General features: G+C 41.6%; 1 protein-coding gene across 2 annotated transcripts in view; it reads right to left on the bottom strand.

The window, feature by feature from the left end:
• The window catches only part of LOC115511098 (von Willebrand factor A domain-containing protein 8), a 289504-nt gene that overhangs the window by 22211 nt on the left and 244617 nt on the right, over positions 1 to 22676 (bottom strand). Inside the window, exons 32-33 of one of the 2 annotated variants that reach the window (XM_030311601.1) lie at positions 22144 to 22300; positions 15042 to 15150 (exon numbers count right to left, since the gene is read on the bottom strand). In XM_030311601.1, the coding sequence (XP_030167461.1) occupies positions 15042 to 15150; positions 22144 to 22300 (266 nt within the window). Of the gene's footprint in view, positions 1 to 15041; positions 15151 to 17547; positions 17796 to 22143; positions 22301 to 22676 lie in introns of those variants that run through there. The other variant, XM_030311610.1, reaches the window with a different exon arrangement.

Below are 22676 nucleotides of genomic sequence, written 5' to 3'. Positions count from 1 at the left end.
CCTCCCTTCCCCATGCTCAGATATCTGACCTCAAGCAAGTTACTTAGCCTGTCTGCATGTCAGTGTCCTCAGCTCTAAAATAAAGATAACACTAGTTCCTACTTTGAGTGATTGTGAAGAGTAAATGAGATACTACATGGAATTGGTTGAGAAACAGCCTGGCAATCTATGTCAGCTGGTATCATCATCATCATTGCCATTATCATCAAGTGAGACACGTTAGGGACAACTAAGTGCACGTTAACTTAAGCATACTTCCATCACTGTTTCATTGGGAGTGCCTGTATGACAGTACTGTCATTGAAAATACAAAGCCAAGGTTTAGGCAGGCTTCTTTAGGCATAGACCAACCACTACACAAAGAAGCTCCACACAGTTTTACTCTAGGCAGGGCTATATAATATTAATTTCTTGTTCCTGATACCCTTGCTGCAAACAAGGGCAAAATTCCCTCATTTGAATACAAATATATTAATGTGAATGTGAAACAAAGAGAAAGTCCTAAGCAGCATAAAGTCACCACCATTTGGTGGGCAGTTAATTCCAGGAATTATCTTACATGTGCTCCTCGGGACTATGTTTTTTTTCTAATGTGTGTTCTTGGTGAGAACCCCATGATCTTATAGGAAAATGGGATTCCTTGGAGTATAGTTCAACGTGCTCATGCAACTCTGTGAGATACACAGCTATAGGTGGTAGGAGGAAGGGGTGAATGGAGTCTTCTAGAATCCTTTCCCACTGGGCTATGAATCAGACAGACAAGTTTGACCACACAGTGCTATCCTTCTTAGGCTCCCTCCCCTGCAACAGTGATTGGGACCTGGCTTCTATTTTCCCTTCCCCATCATTCCTGATGTCTGGAGTAGGATCATTCCTCAGGTTTCCAGGATACTTCACGCTGGGAAATGCGTTTGGGGGTGAGCACTGAGCTACCTTTCAATTCTGAGATTCTATGATTCTTGGAGATACCACACTGCAGAGCACTGGCTTCTAATGCCTTTCATAGATGAGGACAGACTTTCACAGACCAGTCTAGACTGGGGAAATAAGCACTGCAAAAAATACTAGAGAATGCGGGAGCAATACTTAGCTGTCATCAAAGTGACATGGAGGTTGTATTCTAGAGCTGGGTTAAGAGGAATATGGGATTACAACAGAAACAAGATTATGTGGCATGTAATGTAACAGCTGTGCCACTGTTATCATTAGTCTTGGTTTTCAAACTTTCATCAATACATTGACAAGGCAATGACATTGAAGAAGTTCAAGGGAACCTGTTACATTTCCAGTGATATGTAACTCAATTAAGTACAATATAGAACTCTCAACTTAACCAAATAGTATATCAAATATACCAAATATCACAGTTTTTGATAAGGCTAAAAGTTACATGTCAACCCTAAAGGAATCAAAGAGGTTCAGATAATGAGCATAGGTTATTAAAAAAGTAAAAAAAAAGGGGCGCCTGGGTGGCGCAGTCGGTTAAGCGTCCGACTTCAGCCAGGTCACGATCTCGCGGTCCATGAGTTCGAGCCCCGCGTCAGGCTCTGGGCTGATGGCTCAGAGCCTGGAGCCTGTTTCCGATTCTGTGTCTCCCTCTCTCTCTGCCCCTCCCCCGTTCATGCTCTGTCTCTCTCTGTCGCAAAAATAAATAAACGTTGAAAAAAAAAATTAAAAAAAAAAAGTAAAAAAAAAACATTGTGTCACTTCTTAGCTCATCGTTGTTTTACTTTCTTCATTCTTATCACTGTTTACAAATGTATTATTATCTCTTTATCTCTATTAGCTCTCTGCTCCATTAGAAAGTAAGGTGTATGGGATAAGAGCCCTTATGTAACTGCAGCATCTAGAGCAGTGCTTGCTTGATACATACTTGGTGTTCAATAAAAATTTACTGACAGAAAGTTACCACTAAGAAATGTTAAGTGATAAGCATATGATAGAAAAGCATGTCTATACAGTATTATCTCAATTGTGTATGCATGTACATTACATGCATGCAAAGAAAAATATGCAGGAGAAAACAAAACATTAATAGTCATGGTTATTTTGGGGTTATGCAGTTATGGATGATAACTGTTTTCTTTAATTTCTTTTATTTTTTTAATGTTTATTTATTTATGAGAGAGAGAAAGAGAGAGAGAGAGAGAGGCAGAATGTGAGCAGGGGAGGGGCAGAGAGAGAGGGAGACACAGAATCTGAAGCAGGCTCCAGGCTCCGAGCTGTCAGCACAGAGTGTGATGTGGGGCTGGAACTCACGGACTGTGAGATCATGACCTGAGCTGAAGTCGGACGCTTAACCTACTGAGCCACCCAGGCGCCCCTTTTAATTTCTATATTTTCTGATTTTCATATAATGAACTCATGAGTTTTATAATCTGAAATAAGCAAAAATGAGTTCTTTTTTTCTCAAAAGTTTTAAAACAATTCCTTTATATTTTATTTTTAAAAAAAAATTTTTTTTTTCAAAGTTTATTTATTTTTGGGACAGAGAGAGACAGAGCATGAACGGGGGAGGGGCAGAGAGAGAGGGAGACACAGAATCGGAAGCAGGCTCCAGGCTCTGAGCCATCAGCCCAGAGCCCGACGCGGGGCTCGAACTCGTGGACCGCGAGATCGTGACCTGGCCGAAGTCGGACGCTTAACCGACTGCGCCACCCAGGCGCCCCAATTCCTTTATATTTTAATGAAATATTATCTTTGAGACCAGTTTGCAAGTTATGGAAAGCAAGGCTTCTCAAACTTTAATGTGCATGCAAATAACTTACAGATCTTGACCAAATGCAATTAAAATTTTTTAAAAAATGTTTTATTTAATTTTAGAGAGAGAGACAGACAGAGAGAGAGAGACAGAGAGAGGGGGAGACACAGAATCTGAAGCAGGCTCCAGGCTCTGAGCTGTCCATGCAGAGCCTGACATGGGGCTTGAACTCATGGACTGTGGGATCATGACCTGAGCTGAAGTCGGATGCTTAACCGACTGAGCCACCCAGGAGCCCCACAAAATGCAATTTTTGATTCAGTAGGTTTTGTTAAATAACTGGTCCAACATCACTGCAGAATTTTTTTGCTAATAATTAATAAAAATTATAAAAAGGGGTCCATTTTAGGAGATCTATTAATGCCCTTGGTAGGGAGGCTACAGAATTATAAAATGCTTACTTTTCTCTTAGAATATTATGTTTGTCTGCTGTGTCTGGATTCAGCATCATGTAAGAACCTAGGGATTTTAGGTCTTAATTTTCTTATGCCGATGTTGCTTCTTTCCCTATATATGATTATCATCCTGTAATGTGCTCTCTAGCTTGAAGACTATTTCCATTATGTGTGCCAATGGAAGGAAAAAAAACTTAGTAAAATTTGGGGTGAGAGTGAGGGAAGGAATATGCTTTTTCCAATTAATATGCTATCCCTTTCTTCTTTTTGGGGGTCAGCTTTTATTTTTTTTAAGTTTATTTATTTTGAGAGAGAGAGAGAGAGAGAGAGAGAAGGGCCAGAGAGAGGGAGACAGAAAGAGAATCCCAAGCAGGCTCTGCACTGTCGGCAGGGAGCCCAATGCAGGGTTTGGACTCACAAATCACGAGATCATGACCTGAGCTGAAATCAAGAGTCAGTCGCTTAACCAACTAAGCTACCCAGGTGCCCTGGGGTCAGCTTTTAAAATTTAATTATAACACACTTTTAGTAAAGTATAGGATTCTTAAATGTAGAGCTCAATGAACTTTAAAAGTGAACATGGGAGCCTGGGTGGCTCAGTTGGTTAAGTGTCTGACTCTTGATTTTGGTTCAGGCCATGATCTCATGGTTTGTGAGTTTGAGCCCCGCATCGGGCTCTGTGCTGATGGCACAGAGCCTGCTTGGGATTCTGTCTCTCCCTCTCTCTCTCTCTGCCCCCACCCTTCTTGTACACGCCTTCTCATTCTTTCTCTCTCTCACTCTCAAAATACATAAAATATACATTAAAAAATAAAAGTGAACACCCCATGTAACCACCTGTATGTCCACAGCCCCCCAGGGCTCCTTCTGGAATTTATTTTCCTCCTGCCAAAGGTGACCTCCTATTCTGACTTCTATCAGCATGGATTAGGTTTGTCTGGCTTTGGACTTCATAAAAATGGAATCACACAGTAGGTGTTCTTTTCTGTCTGGCTTCTCTGGCTCAACATAACTCCTGTGAGGTTCCCTATGTAGCTGTGGAGCAGCCCTTTATTCTCTCTCACTGCTCTAATGATATTCACTCCTATGATTTAGTCGTGATTTATCCATTCTACAATGGCACTGTTTCCAGTTTGGGGCTATTACGAATCATGGCGCCAGGAGTGTTCCTGAACATGTCTTTGGAGCAGATGTGTGTGTATTTCTGTTGGGTAGGAATCCTGGATACATTGAGCTGTCGCAGATACTGCTAAACAGTTTTCCAAGGTGTTTTTTCCAATTTACATCCCCATGAGCAGTGTATAAGCAAGTCTCATTTGCTTATACCCTCACCAACACTTGACACTGGTGGCTTTTTAAAAAAGATTTTTAGCCATTCTGGTGGGTATATAGTATATTCCCTTCCTTTTTATCTGTGGAAAAACAAATTTTGGTTCTGCGTGTCATTGGTATTTTTAAGGAACATGAACCAGTAGTTTCTGATTTTGAGAAGTGAAAATATGTGCTAGCCTTTTGATCCAGAACTACTGGGCACAAAGACATTTTTATAATAGTAGCACTATTCATTAGTTTTCAAGTCTAGAACTTGCAGATAAATACGGGCAGATAATTTATTATCTGTCATCTAGCCAGCCCACCAATATTTGGAAATTCACAACAGGAAGAGGCCTGTCAGAATGGATACTCTTGGAAGCAAGGGGCAAGTGGGGGAGCCCTTGAAAAACTTACTGTGGGATGGAACAGAAATATTTATTATTATAGACTGTGTATTGTATCTCAGCGAGATACATCCTTAACAAGTAAGTTCCTATTGTATTTAAATATATGCTTTAATTTATAACAAAGGGCCAAACATGATCTTTATTGTATATTCCTATTGCAAATATTCTTATAAATATGTCCATCTGTTTTGTATTATGCAATACATCCAAACTAATGAGAACTTATTATACATAAAGCTATGTTTCCCTAGTAAAAATATATGTTACAGGCTTTCTAGAAAAAAAAACATAGTTTTATTATGTTCATGTAAGGGATGTTTAAGACTAATTGAAATGCTCAGAGGATGACGTATTCTGGTTAATTCATTTTCTGGGAAAAAAACTGGTTAACCAGAAAGCACACACACACACTCATCTGTAGCAGTGAGGACATTAGGAGGAATACACTTGACAAAAACCAGTTACTTGTGGTTTGTGACCCTCGATCTTGTGATTTTGGCACTGAAAGTATTCTGATTAATCTTAAGTCTTCACTTATCTGGGTTACGTTTACTCAAGACTTCCTTTACCTATAAACTCTACAAGTAAGTCAGTTTTCTCTTATTCCTTCAAAATTTAATGAAGAGATTAGAAAGATTTAAGTAGCAATTTTTGTAGAAAGCACATACATTCTATGGAATAAAGCATAGAGATATTCACCAATAAACATTGTGTCAATGAATAAATGTAATGGGTATTTGAGGATACTTGCCTGGGAACAATGATTCTTTTATTAAACATTATTAGCTCCCATTATTTTTAACATTTAGTCCTGTTCCACCAAGATATACTTTTTATGTTATTAATCTGCACAATTAAAAAAATAACATGCTGGATTGAGGTAAACTTTTATACAGTATTTATAAAATGACAAATTATAAATCAATGGAAACAATGAAAAATTTTCTCTGTGGTTCTCAGTATTTTGACATAGCAAAAAATATTTTCCTAAATACCTGTTAGGTTGCTGGCTGCTCTAAATGGTGGAAACAGTGTTGCCCAGACAAGAGAAGATGCAGACCTTCCTTTTTAAGGAGTCCCCTGGTTCTTGAAGGGACATCTCATGGCAAGGTTAACTAGTGATTCATGTACTTAACAAAGACGACCTTCGTTAGAAGAGTCTGTTCTCTTGGATGCCGATGTGGAACTAAACTATGACTTTGAGTCACCACTTAACCGTCATTTTATAATTTGTTTTTATGAATAAAGAAACTGGGACCTACACACGTCAGTGTGCATGTACAGAGGCAATATAAACTTAACGGTTCAAAACTGAGCCCCAGATCCAGCCCCCTGCTTTCCCCAAGTCCTCACCTCAGTGAAAGGCAGCAGGTAGCCCCAATCTTTGGGCTGTTCGGGCCACAGGACGACAGGCATCTTTGCTTCCTCTTTCTTTCATAGCTCATGCCTAGCGGGCCGGCCAACCCCCGTGGCTTCCCGTGTACCCACCGGCTCTTCTCGTGGCCGGGCCTATTCCCAGTGCAAACACCTTGCTCTCTCCCCTGGACTGCTGCCGTAGCCTCTTCCCTGGCCTCCCTGCCTCCTTGCCTCTCTCCTGGCCCCCATGGTCCTCTCTCAACACAGGAATCAGAAGAATCTTTAGAAAAACACATTGTAATTTGCAGGCAACACATAAAAAGAAAAATTTCGGCATGATTAAATTTTTTAAAAGCCCAACTGAACTTCTCTTTCTCTAGTTATTTTCAGGAATGAAGTAGTATTTGTCTCTGTTGCACGTAGTACAAATGATCACACTTTTCGCTTACTTCTGTCCCTCATCTGTAACAACTTCTTGATTGTTGTTTCATTTTTGAGGTACCATGAGAATTTAGGCCCCGCTTATTACTATTATCATTAAATTCACTTTTTAATATTGTGCATCTTTTTCAAAGCACTATTCTTGATATTTGAGTTTTCTTTGAAATGCATTTTCCACAATTATTTAGAACTGATTCTGTGTTTAACTGAATTCTGAGGTTCATTGCTAGTCCTACGCCATGAATTTCCCATTCTTAAAGAATTCAGATTCTCTTCTTAATTGGCTGGAATATTTATACATATGTGCTTACATACGTATGTGTGTGTACATGTGTGTATATATATTTACCCCAAAATCATTTTCAAAAAGAGTACTTAAGTACTTAAGTCTCTCGATATTTGAAAATGTCTTTCTATCTCTTTGTACTTTGGCTGAGTATAGCATTCTCAGGTCACAACTTTCCCTTGTCCCCCAGATCTTGCAAACATTCTGACAACTAATGTAAGATTAATTTGTCTCTAATAATAGCTTGTTTTTTGTCTGCTGGTATTCTTTTAGGATATTTTCTTTGTTTCTGAGATGTTAACGTTCCATGAAGCTGTAAAAAGGCACTTACCTCTTTTCATTATTTTTGCCTGGTACTCAGTGAAGTTGTTTTCATCCATAGATTTAGGCCGGTCTTTAGCTCAGTGCAGTTTATGTTGTTGTTGTTGTTGTTGTTACTTTGATTATTGCTTATGTGTTCCTTTTGGTCCTCTTTGGGAATATCATTGGCTCATACAGCGTGTATTTACTGCACAACTTCTACGTGCCAGGGTTCGACGTTTGGGGATGGATCATGGCTCTGTGTGTTAGCTCTCTGCTCTGTTTTTATTGATCAGCTTTCTTTTGTTTTTTATCTCTTTATTTCCTCTACAGTCTGGAATAATAATTCCAAGTTTCCACTCATGTTAGTACTTAGACTTAGGACTGGATTGAGTCTGTTCCTTCTACTTTTAATGTAGATTTCACTTTTGGCATTGCATTTTTAGTTTTTAAAATAATCTTTCCTCATTGCATTCAACTCCCTTATTATTTCTGCTTGCTTCTTAGCCAGACCCTTTTAAATCTACGTCTCATTTCACATACTTCAAGTTTCTTTGAATTGTGAGAACACAAAGCAGATGTTTTCTAAAAATCCAGTGTTTTCTGAAGAAAATATTCTAGCCCAGTGGCACCTTCTGCCTTTACATCTTGGATGCTTGTTACTCTATCTCACTGCAGAATCATTTCATAGATCCCACGTCATTTCATTTTTGGGTGTTCCTATTCTTGAATGATGAGATGGCCCCACAAAACTGTTTAGGAACAGACTGGATAGACTCTCCTTTCTTGTATTCACTTACCATTTTGTTATTATTAGAGTTCTCCTTGAAGATTTTGAACTGGTGTCCGTAGTGGAACTAAATCTATTTACTACTTAGCTCAGGAACTCAGTAGGGAAGGAGTTGGAACTGTGGACAGTCACAGCATGAGAACTTCATCTCCACATCATTTCTTACTGTTTGGCAAAGCCATCGCAATGGGGCCACTTGGCATTTGTTTCATCTTGTCTTCAGGCCAAGTACAAGCTAAGGCTGGGCTGGCCCCTTTCCCGGTGTTATTCCCCTTCCAGCTTTCTGTTTGTCGTAGCCACTGCATAAAATCTAGATCTCCCCAGCCCCACTGCTCCCAGTGTTGCTACTTTCAACTGCTTCTGCTTGGCAGTGACAAAATGGAGGTCAAGTGATCTGCTTCCCACCAGCTTTAGGGCTCTCGCGTCTACTCTCCACCTCGCCAAGTAAGGGATGTCAGTTTGATTCTGTTGGGTTTCATGCACTCCCTTCCTAGTAATGCCATTCCTTAGGGAGGTTTTTGAGTTGTTGCTAGTGCTACCATTCACAAGGGCTCATCACAATCCGTTTAGCAAATATTCTTCAAAGCTTCTTGCATGTCACTAGCACTCTTCCCTAATTTCTGCTGTCATATGGTTTTTCACTGTTTACAGCTTTTTGTTATTTTAACATTTTCATGGTCATCCGGTGAAGACTGAGTTAGATGCCTGTGCTCAAGTAGCCTAGAAGTCAGGACTGTATTTGATGGCTGCACTTCGTCCATGTTGTCCCCTAGTGGCTATGGATGCCTTGTGCTGAGTGATGAGCCGTTAGGGTGCTAAGAAGAGTAACTGGCATCTTACTGTTCTCCCCAACATGCAGATGTTCCTTGACATGCTGTTTCCACCTTTCCTCTCTCTGTTCTGTAGTCTCAACCTTAGTCAACACACCTTCTCTCTTGGCGTGGGCTGTTGCTCTACACAGATGATGATAAGAATGCAGATGTAGATATGCATGTGGATATGCAACACTATCTGGTCCTCACCTTGCTCCTGAACTCCAGATTCACATCTTCAACTCTTCAAATCTCACGCTTGACATTTTTACGTAGGAGTCCCAGTAGTGAGAGAAACATGATAACATCCAAAGCAAACATCTGCTTTCTCCACAAGCCTCTCCTCTTCCTGGCTTCCTTATTTCTGGCCTCTAGGGCTTGAAAACCTCACTGTTCCCCTTACCTCACATTCGATCAGTCACTGTCTTCTTACCTACCTTCTTGTCCAGCCTCCAAACTGTCCCACCCTTTCTATTTTTCACTTTGATTGCCCTGGTTCGGGTTCTTATCACTTGTCACCTGGATAACTGAAGTAATTTTAATAATTTGGTTTCCAGGTTCCCCCACCTCTCTCTTTTCTTTCTCTGACACTTTCTTTTTCCATGGCTTTGAAGCCTCCTAAAGAAGATGTAACTAACTATACCACTCCCTTTCTCAGTCATGTTCACACTCTTCACTGCTTATAGAATTCAGTTAGCATGGTGCTCTAGGCCCTTGGGGGTTCACCTTCTCCTTCACTTTCTCTCCCACTACCCCCAGCCTCATCTCCAAACTCTGAGCTCTAGTCTCTAGGCAGTTTGTCACTCTCCAAATAGCCTTGTATTCAAGGCTTCTTCCTCTGCTCATAGATTCCTTCTGTCCAGCCCGGAGCTATGCAAACTGCCTTTGGTGAGTAAACGCTTGTTACTGGTCCATGATGAAATCAGTAACAGAAATGAACAGTAAGCATTTAAAAACTTGTACAGCAATTTGAAAAAGTGCTTTCATGCTTGCTGAATCTCATATTAAGTAATATGGGTTTGTATCTTGTATGCTAATTTTGACATCTTTTTTTTTCAGTAGTTCATTTCTGTTTTATTTTATAAAGGCCTCAGCCCATGATTGATGAAAAATACTTGGCCTCTCTCCACAGAAGGTTTGAGAAGCTCTGGTCAAGCCTGTCCTTCCATGCCAATCCTTAGAAGAGTTACCAATTAAAACCATGCTCATCCCTCATGGTCCAGCTCAAGTGGCACTTCCTCTGAGTTTTCCCTAACTGTGCAGCCTAGAAATTGCACACACATTTGTCTACATAACACAGCACTTTATTTAAAACACTGCTGTGGCATTCACCATATTGCGTCTTCTATTATAACTACACATGTATCTTCTTTCCTAGGTCAGTCACTGAAGGCAAGAACCCTTAGGCAAAAGAGATATCCAATAAATGTCTACTGGATGAAATACAGTTATTATCAACTAAATAAAAGGAATGGGGAAATGCTTTCCATTCTTTAGATATGAGCGAAGTGGGTGCTCAGAATAGAGTCTAAATTCCTTGCCTGGCACCTACCTGCCTCTTAGCCCCAAGTCTCTGTATGCGTTTTAGGCTGAATGGAATCCTGCTCATACTGGAGACCAGCCCTCAGCATACCCCTGAGACTGCACAGTGTCATGCTTTTGTCTATGCCATATTCTCTGCTGGGGCACTTTTTCACTTTCCTTTAACTGGTTAATACTTGTGTATCCTTCAAGAGCCAGCTCATGTGTCCTTTCCTGAAAAATCCATCCTGGAATCTCTTTCCTCTGGGCTTCCACTGCATTCTACGCATCTGTCTACCAAGACACCATATTCAACTGAAACCATGTGTTCAGGTACCTGTCTTTCCCACTCCTCAAAACTACAGCCCTCTTGAGTACAAGGACAGTATCCTATGAATCTTTTTGCCCTCAGTGCCAAGCACAGTGCATGCCAAATGTTAATGTTCATTTTGAACTACTAAAGGAAAAAAAAGGAACATAATTGTTGGTTCACGGAGATATCATGCTAGCGAAAGCAGTCAGGGAAAGGCTAATTTCGTTCAGCCTGAGAATGAAATTAGCCTGATTGTAGATCAGCAAAACACTGGAGAGAAGATATGATTAAAATCAGTGGCTTCTTGTGGAATGGGTGTTTTCTTTTGTTAGGGAATGCTGGAATCAAGAGATTCAGATTCTGAAGCAAGTATAATTGAATTTATTATAAATTCTATTCTAATAAGAAGATTCTTGCTATCGATTCATAAAAGGTCCAATAAAACCAGGACTCTATGATATTCCATGATCCAGTCAAGAAGCAGAGAGGTCACTGGTGATGGCTATCTCAACTGAGAAGAAGGACACATGTTGCAAAGACACACTCACTGAAGCAGACATTAGCAGGAGTGGCAACAACATTCCTTTTCCTCAAATCTCAGCACAGCCACCCGGGATCAATGCGTGGGCTTGAAAATGTACTTGGAAAAGTCATTTCAAATGATGATTTGCTAGTTCCTGGCCAGACTTTCTGCTGTTCACCAAGGAAACACCCATAGTTACTGGGATTACACAGCAACCTCAACACAGCTGGGAGCTATTAGTCAATCGGAGCCACACAGGACTGGCAGAAGATGGCGAAAAGGGGACCAAACAAAGCCATCTTGTTTTGGTAACAATCTGAAGATTCATATTCCGCAGGAGGCCCTGTCTGTCCTTGGCCGGTTGCTGCGTTTTCAGCTAGCACATCTCTCTAAACTGAGGACTAGAAGGCTCACCTGAGAATAACACTCCTGTGGGTTTCAAAAATACCTACATGCAATAAGGGAAGCACTTGACAATGCTACGTCGGCATCAGGATAATGATGCAAAGTGCGTTGTGAGCATAGGTGAGAATGATACTTCTCACAGAATTGTAGAGTTGGCAGCAGATAACAGAGGCCTCACAGGTAATAGGGACCCAAGCTCTGGGCCCAGATACCTGGTTCACTAGCCACATGACCCAGGACAAGTTACATCATCTTTCTAGTCTTCCGTTTGCTCAAAATATCTACAGGATATTGCAGGAACAAAGTATCTACATTTCAGAAGAAATGTAGAACATAGTCCTTACTGCTTATCATAAGGATTAAATAGCATAATGAATGTAAAGCATTTAACTGGCTTGCAGTCCATGCTGATGAATATTAGCAAATACAACGGAAGTAATGATGAAACAAATTCTTCTGTAGAGAACGCTATGTGCCAGGCATTGTTTTAAATGGTTTACATGTCTCATCTGAATTAATCTGCATAACTGCCCTATTATCTGTCATTCCATTTTACAGAACCCAGGCTGTCTGGCTCCAGGGCTGACACTATTAGTCACTAAGTGATGACAATGATGATGATGATGGTGGTGGTGGTGGTGGTGGTGGTGATGATGGTGATGGAAGAGATCTTGATAATGATGTTGATAATGTAAGGCAACTAGTAGAGTCTCTGGCACATTGTAATTGCTCAGTAAATGTTTGCTGTTATTAAAAATGCTTGTATTATTTGTGAAGAGTTGTAGGGATGGTAGTTCTACAACCATTTTAGGTATTCATCCAAGGATTACATCACTTTTATTCCCTTTCTTATATCTTAAAACTCTTTCTTGCTATTATTTAAGCCTATTTTCTCTTTTTCAGATTTCCAAGGAAGAAGAGAAGAAAAACATCCCTGAAATAATTACTCTATTTGAGGATATCTAGAAAGTTATGGATCCCCTTATGGTTTTTTTAATAGGTGCCAATTTGTTGTTTTCCATCCATTTCATCTTATTTGTTGCTTTTCTTTGAGCCCTTCACAGTTTTCTTTCACCTCTCTCTTGAGGGTGGAAAGCAAAACTGGGCAGTTTCTGATGCTGGTCTCATTGCTGTGGACTTTAGCAGAAGGGTCATTCCTTAACGATAACCCTAATTCTAACCCAGGTGTAAGTGGATTCCTACTTGAAGAAATCACAATAGTGGGTCTGCCTTTTCGTCCTTTGGCTGATCTGGTGAACATAGTATCATTTATCTCAAAGAGCTGATGTGAGGATTGAATGTGGTGATGTCTGTAAAAGTAACTATAGCCTGGTGCCCAATGAATACCAGTCAAGACATGAACTAATACCAGATGAGGATTCTCATCCCTTCAATTAAAAATATATTCGCGGGGTGCTTGGGTGGCTCAGTCGGTTAAGTGTTTGACTTCAGCTCAGGTCATGATCTCACAGTTTGTGGGTTCAAGCCCCATGTCAGGCTCTGTGTTGACAGCTCAGAGCCTGGAGCCTATTTCAGATTCTGTGTCGCCCTCCATCTCTGCCCCTCCCCTACTCGCACTCTGTCTGTCTCTCTCAAAAATAAACATTAAAAATTTTTTTTAAAAAAATAAATAAAATAAAAATGTATTCTTGTATTTCTCTCCAGTACTATGAGTAATCTAATGGCCTATTTGTACACAGGGTAAAACCCAGTGTTGTCTGCATGTTCTCATGGAAGCCAGGGCCAGATTATGATCTGGTCTTTGTGATTTTGATAGCCTTCTCCTTTGCCGCTGTCCCCTACCATGCACATGTGCTTCAGAGTCAAACTGAACAACCTGCACTTGTACATCACGTGTCCTATGTCTGGAATGCCCTGATTCCTCAACCATCTGGAAAATCCTTAGCCTCTTTCAAGTGTGAACTCAAGCATTACATTCTCCACGAAGCCCTTCTTCGTTCATTCCATAGAATCATGCACATATTTCCCTACGAATGTAAGAAATCATTTGCCTATTTGTCTTCTTTGAAATCCTTCTTTGAGGGCAGGGGCTGCATTTTATTTTTCTTTTTTAAAAAATTTTTTGTTTGCATTTATTTATTCTTTTTTTTTTTTTTTAATTTTTTTTTCAACTTTTTTATTTATTTTTGGGACAGAGAGAGACAGAGCATGAACGGGGGAGGGGCAGAGAGAGAGGGAGACACAGAATCGGAAACAGGCTCCAGGCTCCGAGCCATCAGCCCAGAGCCCGACGCGGGGCTCGAACTCACGGACCGCGAGATCGTGACCTGGCTGAAGTCGGACGCTTAACCGACTGCGCCACCCAGGCGCCCCTGCATTTATTTATTCTTGAGAAACAGAGTGAGACAAAGCGTGAGCGGAGGAGGGGCAGAAAGAGAGGGAGACACAGAATCTGAAGCAGGCTCCAGGCTCTGAGCAAGTGGTCAGCACAGAGCCTGATGTGGGGCTCGAACCCACAAACTGTGAGATCATGACCTGAGCTGAAGTTGGATGCTCAACCGACTGAGTCGCCCAGGAGCCCCTGTACTTTATTTTTCTATCCCTAATGTCTGGTGTGCATCAAGAACTTAGGAAATGAATGACTGACTAAACCACTCATTCTTCAGTTTTAATATAAACACTATCTCTTGTTGCCCTCATCTCGTGTGAACCACTCATTTTGGCTCTTATTCACCTTTTGCCTTGCCATGGAGATCAGAGCCCACCTAGAAGTTGCCTTCGATGCCCAGGGTGATGAGCACTGGTAAAGTGAGTGCCTTTACTGGAAAAAATCCAACCATTCAATGTTACTTTGTTCACCCAATTTGCATATGGATTTATTTTTTTAAAGCAAATTCTCCAAATAACAAGTCTTTGCTTAGGAAATATTGAAGCATCTTAATTAGTATTTTAAGGGGCAAGAGCAAATATTAACTTATTCTGAGGAAACCACAGTCTAAAACTGAAAAAACAGGCAGGCAATGCAGGGGCAGGGGGAGCATCGGAGGAGATGCCAGGAGACATAGAGAGTGCACAGTCTGGATGATCAGAAGTGCTCCTCTGTCTATAGTCAACAACAGTGAAATGATTTGTAGGAAAAGAATTCTATCTGTGGATTTCTAGTAGAGGTGGGACGCTCATAGATCTTATATATAGGGGAATCAGGGAGTCTGGGGTCTTCTAGGATTACTGGTCAAATTATTGCTTCTTGGACAGGATAGGAGAGGTCAAATATTTTCCTTGGAGAACTGACCTAAGAAGGCCAGGGAGTGATCTGCAGTTTTACACAAACATTTTGGCATTGATTACTTTTTTTCTGACTGGTTGATTAGGGTTTAGGTAACTTTTCTCCAGTAGTTTTGGGATGGGCCCAGCTTTGGGCCCAGATTATTTTCTTATCCCATTATTGGAGATTACCTGTAAATTATCCAGGATGATTCGGAGGGAGCGCACCTGCCGTCGAACAGCACCTGAGAACCTTTCATAGGTTGTGGCATCATATTCACTCATTTGGATCTCCTTTAGCCTGTAATCAGAGGGCGTGAAAAAGACAGTAGCTGAAATCATGTGTATGTGGTCCCTTACGTCCATTCGTCTTCTGCTAGAACTATAGCAAGGTCCTTGGTATCTGACGTTGCCTTGAAGGAGAAAACTCCAGAAGCAACGTTTCCAGTTAGGAGAGTCTAAGGAAGAAAATGTCTAGTGGTAGGCTGGTAAAAAGTTAACAAGTAGGTTTCCAGAACAAACCAAATCAAACCAAACCAACAAAAAACTCTGATTTATAGTATTTGCTGATTTCTGTGGTGTAGATACTCCCACCATGATCAACTCCAAAATACTAACAGTAAGATCACCAAGCACTGACTTGGAAAGGAATGTGCGCAACTGGCTCTCATAAGCCAGTGAGTCAGCTCTATAGCAAACCACTGCCATATCCCCAAAGACGTGTCACGATGTTGGCAGCTGGTCAGTTCATGTGGCAGGTTCCTAGAAGAGCTCCGTGGGTTGCTTTTAGAGACCAAGGACATATATTTGGTTGACCAAGATAACAGTTCAGGCCCAAAGAATGTAACTTGATGTGTTGCTATGTAGAATACAAGAGTTTTCTGCAATTGCTGTGTACTTTTAATAGGATAATTATGTTTTCATATCATTGTGGCTTTGAGGTTCTAACCTGCCAGCACGGTGCTCCTTTTTATTGTTCTTCATCATCAGCTTCCACTGTAGCCCCAGCAGCACGTTCACAAATCCCTGAACACACTGTACACCCAGAGCTTGGGCTTCTCCCCCACTGGGAACTTCCTTTCTCTGCCTCTTTGTCTCTATTCCCACTTACTCTTCAAGACTCAACTCAATAAGGACTGCCTCTAGGAAGGCTGCACTGATCCCAGGTCTGTCTTCTGTAGTCTCAGAGCATTTTGGGCTTCCCTCTGTGACAGCATTTACTACTCATGCTATACATGTCTGCCACCTGTCTCCCCAACTAGGCTCCCTTAGGAGAAGGATTGAGTATTTCTCATTTTTATATGTGCAGTGCCTAGCATGGTCCCTAGCACATAATAGGTGCTCAAAATGAAATCAAATGAATGACTGAAATAAAAATAAGACTCAGGATTATTTAAAATGCAGCATCTTAAACTAATCATAAGGAGAAGGTTCCTTCACGGAATGAGGCTCTCTTGGACTTTACAGTCCATTCATAATACGCTAATTTGATCACGTTTCTAGAAATTTCTATAAATGAAAGGGTGCTGATACTAGGACAGGCACTAATGAATGCATGTCTACAAAGCCTAGCAATGGCACAGTCTTCTAAACTGCTCTGCATGTGTGCATGGGCGTGTATACGTGTGTGCAGTGCTGGCAGGTGTGGATCCTGTGTGCACAGCTGAAACTCTTATCTAAAATCTACATCTGTCATCTCAGGCTGGAACAGAAACCCCAGATGCCAGATGAGAATGAACGGCGTCTCTTCCTCCATGTCAGGCCAAGCACCGGGAAGAATCCAGCCATCATGGGGCAGAGTGTTGGAGGCTTACTAGAATCACATAACATTAGGGCTACCCTGCCAAGCGCAGATCTGCAGTTCCTGCCCAACCACCTGGAGGGGTCAGCTAACACTAACTCAGGTTTCAAGATCCTGCTTGAAGGCCACATCCAATGAGGTCTTGCTTGATCCCTCTGGTAAAACGGATCATTCCTATTCATAAATCTTCTACAGCTATCTACTATGAAACCTCTGCACATTACTGCTTTTACTACATAGATCTATTTCCCTCTATCATAGTGTCTCTCAAAGTTTATTTTCCACAGGAGGAAATATACTTTACGTTGAGATCCAGTGCACACAAGTATGTATGCACGTGTGTGTGTGTATAACTAAACCAAAAATACAATGAAAAATACATTTATTACATGTGATTTACTACATGGATATTTTCTCTTCTATTCCTCTGAGAGAAGAAATAGTCTTATTTTTTCTTTGAATCTCCAGTACCTAGCACAATGCCTGGCACATGGTAGCACTCAATAAATGCCATCAGACAGCAATTTGAAAGCACTGACTATCAAAAGGTAAATAACTGAATGCTGTTGCCCAAGGTGACATGCCAAGGGGCCTTCTAAATTTAATTTACTCTCTGTTCTGAAGAACAGCTAGGAATGCGTGTATAGGACTTGACCTCCTAACAATACCTCTTATGTTTGCTTTTTGGCAATCTCTTAAACCTCTCTATAAATTTTCATTAGACTAAGTTACGTCTCAAGTCTCAAGGCTGACAGAAGCTGGGCACCATGACTACTGTGGGACATGCAACTTCCCCTCTTTCATACATAGGAAGCTAATATGCTCTGTCCCATAGAAGGGAGATTAATACTTTTCAAAGAAGGGAGGTTAGGACAAAAAAATGTAGACAGCTTGCCCTTAGCAGGGAGAAACACACACGCACACACACGGAAAGGAGTCAGGCAGTTGGTAAGTCACCTTGGGCGGACTGGTCTTTGTAGTGAGATCAGAATCCGCTCCAGTGATAGGGCTACTTCTGGCACGGTCACATTGCACCCCAAAACACATCACATGCTGTTTTAATTACGAAGAAGTCTGGAAATCATATTCCAGGTTGTTTCAGCTTTCAGAAAGGTCGCCTACAAGGTGCTCAAAGCTGATAAATTCTGAAAGATGAAGACCGAAGCAGGGAAGGGGAAAGAAAATAGGAAATCTTAGCCTCTGGACCAGATAAGCTTCCTGGTGTTAATACTCTCAAGCCCACAAAACTATCTGGAAATATGTCTTTTTGCTGCTTTAACCGATCAAAACTGCAGGGCACAGCTGCTTCACATCCTAGTAATCTATGTGGACTAACTGCATTTTGTTGGCACGGTATATTTTTAAAGGGTATATTTATTGTTACGTAACAGTCTGGGAATTTTAGTTCTCATTTTACTTTTCTTATAGGTCAGCCTTAAATACTATAATTTTGGATCAGTTATGAGGAAAACAAACATAAGTTGAGATCTATGGTGTGAGGCTGATGAGTTTTACAAATGGTAGTAGGTACATTCCACAGCCGGCACCCACCTTAAATACTCTTTTAGGCACGTGAAATACCTCACCATCCATTTCATTCAGGTTTTATTGCTTTAATGTTTCTGTCCTGCCTTCTGCATGTCTTATGCTTGTCTTCCTGAATGAATCTTTTTTTTTAAAAAGAAAAAAGTTCTTAAATTCCAGTTAATTTACAGCATAATATTAGTTTCAGTGTACAATGTCAATCAATTCTTGATGCATAGGAACAGGTATTGAACTGGAATCCAGATACAAATGAATGCTAACTAGAGGCTATGTTGATGATGTCAAGAACCTATCAGGAGTATTAGGCTCTTCAAGGTAATATGGGGGACCTCTAGGCTGATGGATGGGTCTGGCTTTCAGTCTGGTCTTAGCCAGTTTCTTCTTTTTTTTTTTTAAGTTTTAATTTTAATTCCAATAGTTAACATACAGTGTTATATTAGCTACAGCTGTACAATACAGTGATTGCACACTTCCATACATCACCCTGTGCTCATCACAAGTGCACTCCTTAATCCCCATCACCTATTTAACCCATTGCCCCACTCCATCTAGTTTTAGCCAGTTTCTGAATTAAGTATTAGCCCGTCTTTGAATAAAGCATTATTTGTGCATATTATTTATTCCACAAGTGTACGAGTGTTTGCCATGCACTAGGTTTGGGGTATAGGTACTGGGGATATATTACAGAACACAATACTCTGCCATCAAGGAACTTAAAGCCAGTGGAGGAGAAATCAACTTTTCATATAAATAATAATATAAAGGGAAAGAGGAATAAGAACTATGGAGAAAAGGTCCAGGGTATATAAAAGCATAAATGGAGGGACCTGACCTCATTCCACATATGCCTAGCATTGCAAAATAGCTTTAAAACAGACTATTTGATGATAGTAAAGAATTACTACTTTTTCTTTCTTTTCTTTTCTTTTCTTTTTTTTTTTTTTTTTTGAGAGAGTGCATGCATGTGAGCAGAGGAGGGGCAGAGGGGGGGGAGAGAGAGAGAGAGAGAGAGAGAGAGAGAGAGAGAGAGAGAGAGAGAGAGAGAGACTCTTAAGCAGGCTCTATGCCCCGCAAGGAGCCCAATGTGGGGCTTGATCTCATGACCCTGGGATTATGACCTTAGCCGAAATCAAGAGTCAATTGCTCAACTGACTGAGCCACACAGGCGCCCCAAGAATTATTACTTTTTAAAGACACGATAATTGTATTGTGTGTTTTTATTTTTATTTTTTAAAAATCCTTATCTTTCAGAGATACATTCTGAAATATTTACAATGAAAGGATAGGACATCTTGGATTAGCTTCAAAACAAACCAAGGGTGGGGACTAGGAGTGGAGCCAGATTTTTCTTCTTGAAGTTGGGAGAACAGGTACTTAGGGTTCTTAAAGTTTTCTCTCCACTTTTGTTTATGTTTGAGAAGTTTCATACAAAAAAGCAAAAGAAAATCTTTAGCAGGACTAACCTGGATCCTCACCAAATAGGAGTATTTACTCCATGAAAGCAGAAAGCACCCTCTTTGCTGTGTTTGCTATGCCCTGTCTTTCTCAGGATCTCCATGTGTTTTTATTTCTTCCTCTCCTTTCTCATACTCTTGTCCACCTCTCGTCTTTCAACCACCTTATGGCTTCTCTTTTACATGGACTAGATTCTTCTCTGCAGTAATGAGTAGACGTGTATGGTTTTCTCACTCTCTTCCCCATTTCATCTCTTTCCTCTCTTGTAGCTACTACATTTAGTTGCCTTATTATCACAGATGCTTCCTTCCCCTCCCTGTCAGCAGTGGTTAACAGAACCAGGTTCCTTCTCCCTATTACAGAGATCAGAGAAGGGGTTGTATACTTGTGCCCAAGCACTACTGAAAGGTCTTTCTGCCTCCTCCCATGAACTATGTGTGTGTCAGAGTAATCTATTTGTCCACTTAGGCAAAACTTGAGACGGGATAATTACTTATGAGGCTCTGAGGATAGCAACAACAGGAACTTATTAGTCGATGCATACCTAATGTGGTTTTGGTTCCTAATGTGGTTTTGGTTCTTTTCCTAATGGATATTTTATTGTTTGTATGAAATGTAGAGCAGTATTTGAATCCCAGCAAGACTTTTCATATAGCATTCCTACCACTTTTTTTTTTAAGAAGTTTAAACTGCTCTCATTTCCTTTTTTTTTTTTTTTTTTTAAAGTTCATTCATTTTGAGAGAGACAGGGAGAATATAAGTCAGGGAGGGGCAGGGAGGAAGAATCCCAAGCAGGCTCCTCTCTGCTACCAGCACAGAGCCTGATTTGGGGCTCAATCCCATGAACCGTAGGATCGTGACCAGAACTGAGATCAAGAGTGGAATACTTAATGGACCGAGCCACCCACGTGCCCCTAAACTGCTCTCACATCTAACATAGTTATCTGTCCCCCATGACTTTTTTGAGAGGAAGAGAGAAGAAAGTCCCCCATCCCAGAAGAGCAAAGTCAGGCCCGGTGAGGATAAACAACCTGCTCCAGGCAGGCCTCCAGAGATGGCAGCAGAACAGCTGCGAGGAACACTTTGCCTTGTTTGACCTCCTGGGTATATGAGGGTCCTACTGCTGGCAGGGTTTCCTGAGGGCGCGGCCGGAGGGGCCTGCGTTTCTGTCCCTATTGTTCTGTCCTGTTTACTTGCAGGATGTGTAAGCACAGCATGTAACGTAGTACCAGATGTTCTACGTGGGAGGAATTTCATTACTCACATACACTTGAGGGGGCTTTCTTCCGACTGTACCCGGCCCTTTCACTGAGCACAACAATCAGCCTCCCGAACCACTACCAATTCTCTCAAACATGAAGGAGATATTGCGGGTCCTTTGGTATTTTTTGCTTTTAGACATGTGGATGCCTAGTGAAAGCATCATGTGGATTCTTATTTTTTAGATGGTTCCAATCAAAGTGGCCCAGAATGGTTCCGGATCGTGTAAAAGCCACAGGCTCGTTGCCCTGGATTTCAAGACCTCTGCCCTTTGAGAGGGACTCCACATTCAACCTCATTCCCCTCCACCCCAGCTGGTACCCCGTTATCCTGGATAGATAAGCTGGCTCTCTCTGCCATAGACACTATGTTCATCCTACTCTGGTGTTATCCCTTCCTGGAAGAGCCAAATCCTGGCTGAGCTCAGGCCCCACCTCACCGACCTCAACCCTTCTCTGTACTGGCAGGGGGCACAGCTCTGTACCATGTGACTGTAGCCTTAACTTCCGGAGTGTATGTGGGCATGAGTGTGCAAGTTTGAGTGTGTGTGTGTGTGTGTGTGTGTGTGTGTGTGTGTTTACTAGTCCTATCCCCACATCTACAAGATTCCCGAGGGCAGGAAGGCACTATCGACTATCACGTAGAGTTTTCTAAATTCCCTATGGGGCCTAGGAACAGATGTGGATAGAGTGATTTGAACTTTAATTTTTCTTCAGAGCAGTATCTTTTTTTTAATTTTTAAAAATTTTTTTTAAACGTTTATTTATTATTGAGAGACAGAAACAGAGCATAAGCATGGGAGGGACAGAGAGAGGAGGAAACACTGAATCTGAAGCAGGCTCCAGGCTCTGAGCTGTCAGCAGAGAGCCTGACACGGGGCTCAAATGCATGAACTGAGAGATCATGACCTGAGCTGAAGTTGGACGCTTAACCGACTGAGCCACCCAGGCGCCCCTCTTCAGAGCAGTATCTTTGGTTTGACTTTGCAATGTGCTCAATTCCTTTTCCTACACAATCATACGTAATGAATACATTTAACATATTCACATCAAGCAAAAAGAACAAGGGAGTATGTTCACTTGGCCTCTGCCGGGAGGCGGGCGGTGCAGGTGTCCGTTTGTGGTCCCCGCTGCTGCATGAGGTGGAAAATCACGGGATGCGGGATCTACTCGGGGACCGCCGCCACACCACACCCCAGCAGCCGCCCTGCTCTCACTGCGGCGGCCCACTCACCGCTGCTGAAAGGCCTTCTGGCCCATCTCTCTGGCGGCTCTCTTCACCTCCTCGGGAACCGCGTCTTTCTCGGCCTCAGACACCTGGTACACCGCATGGCCCGCGTCCAGCCGATAAGGACCTCCTTTGCCGCCCAGGCCTGCGGTGTCTCTTCCCCCTGGAAAGAAACCATGAAAGTCCAGGTGACAAGACTGATGCAGACCACAAGACAAAAGTCAGATCGTACCTTTAAAGCAGTCCTGTGAAGCATATGAATGGCACCCACTTAGTGATTAAATGTTCAAATGAGTTGTCTCCTGGAAACAAAGGGTTTCCCCCTGTTTAGGGTGCCTTTTGTCTTCTCTGTCCAGCCAAAGTTTACCCATATTTCAAGACATCTCGTCTGATGACTACCTCACAGGGATCATTCCTGGCCACTATTTGTTACCCTTTAATATTTATTTTTTCTTTTCTCACCAACTGTTATGATGGGTGGGATTATATCTTACATAATTTTAAATCTTTGCACCTACAAGAGTGGCTTGAGCACCGTA

The sequence above is a fragment of the Lynx canadensis genome, chromosome A1, assembly GCF_007474595.2.
Source record: "Lynx canadensis isolate LIC74 chromosome A1, mLynCan4.pri.v2, whole genome shotgun sequence".
NCBI classification, from domain to species: domain Eukaryota; kingdom Metazoa; phylum Chordata; class Mammalia; order Carnivora; family Felidae; genus Lynx; species Lynx canadensis.
Note: the sequence above shows the minus strand (reverse complement) of the source record. Positions and strands in the feature narration are given on the sequence as shown.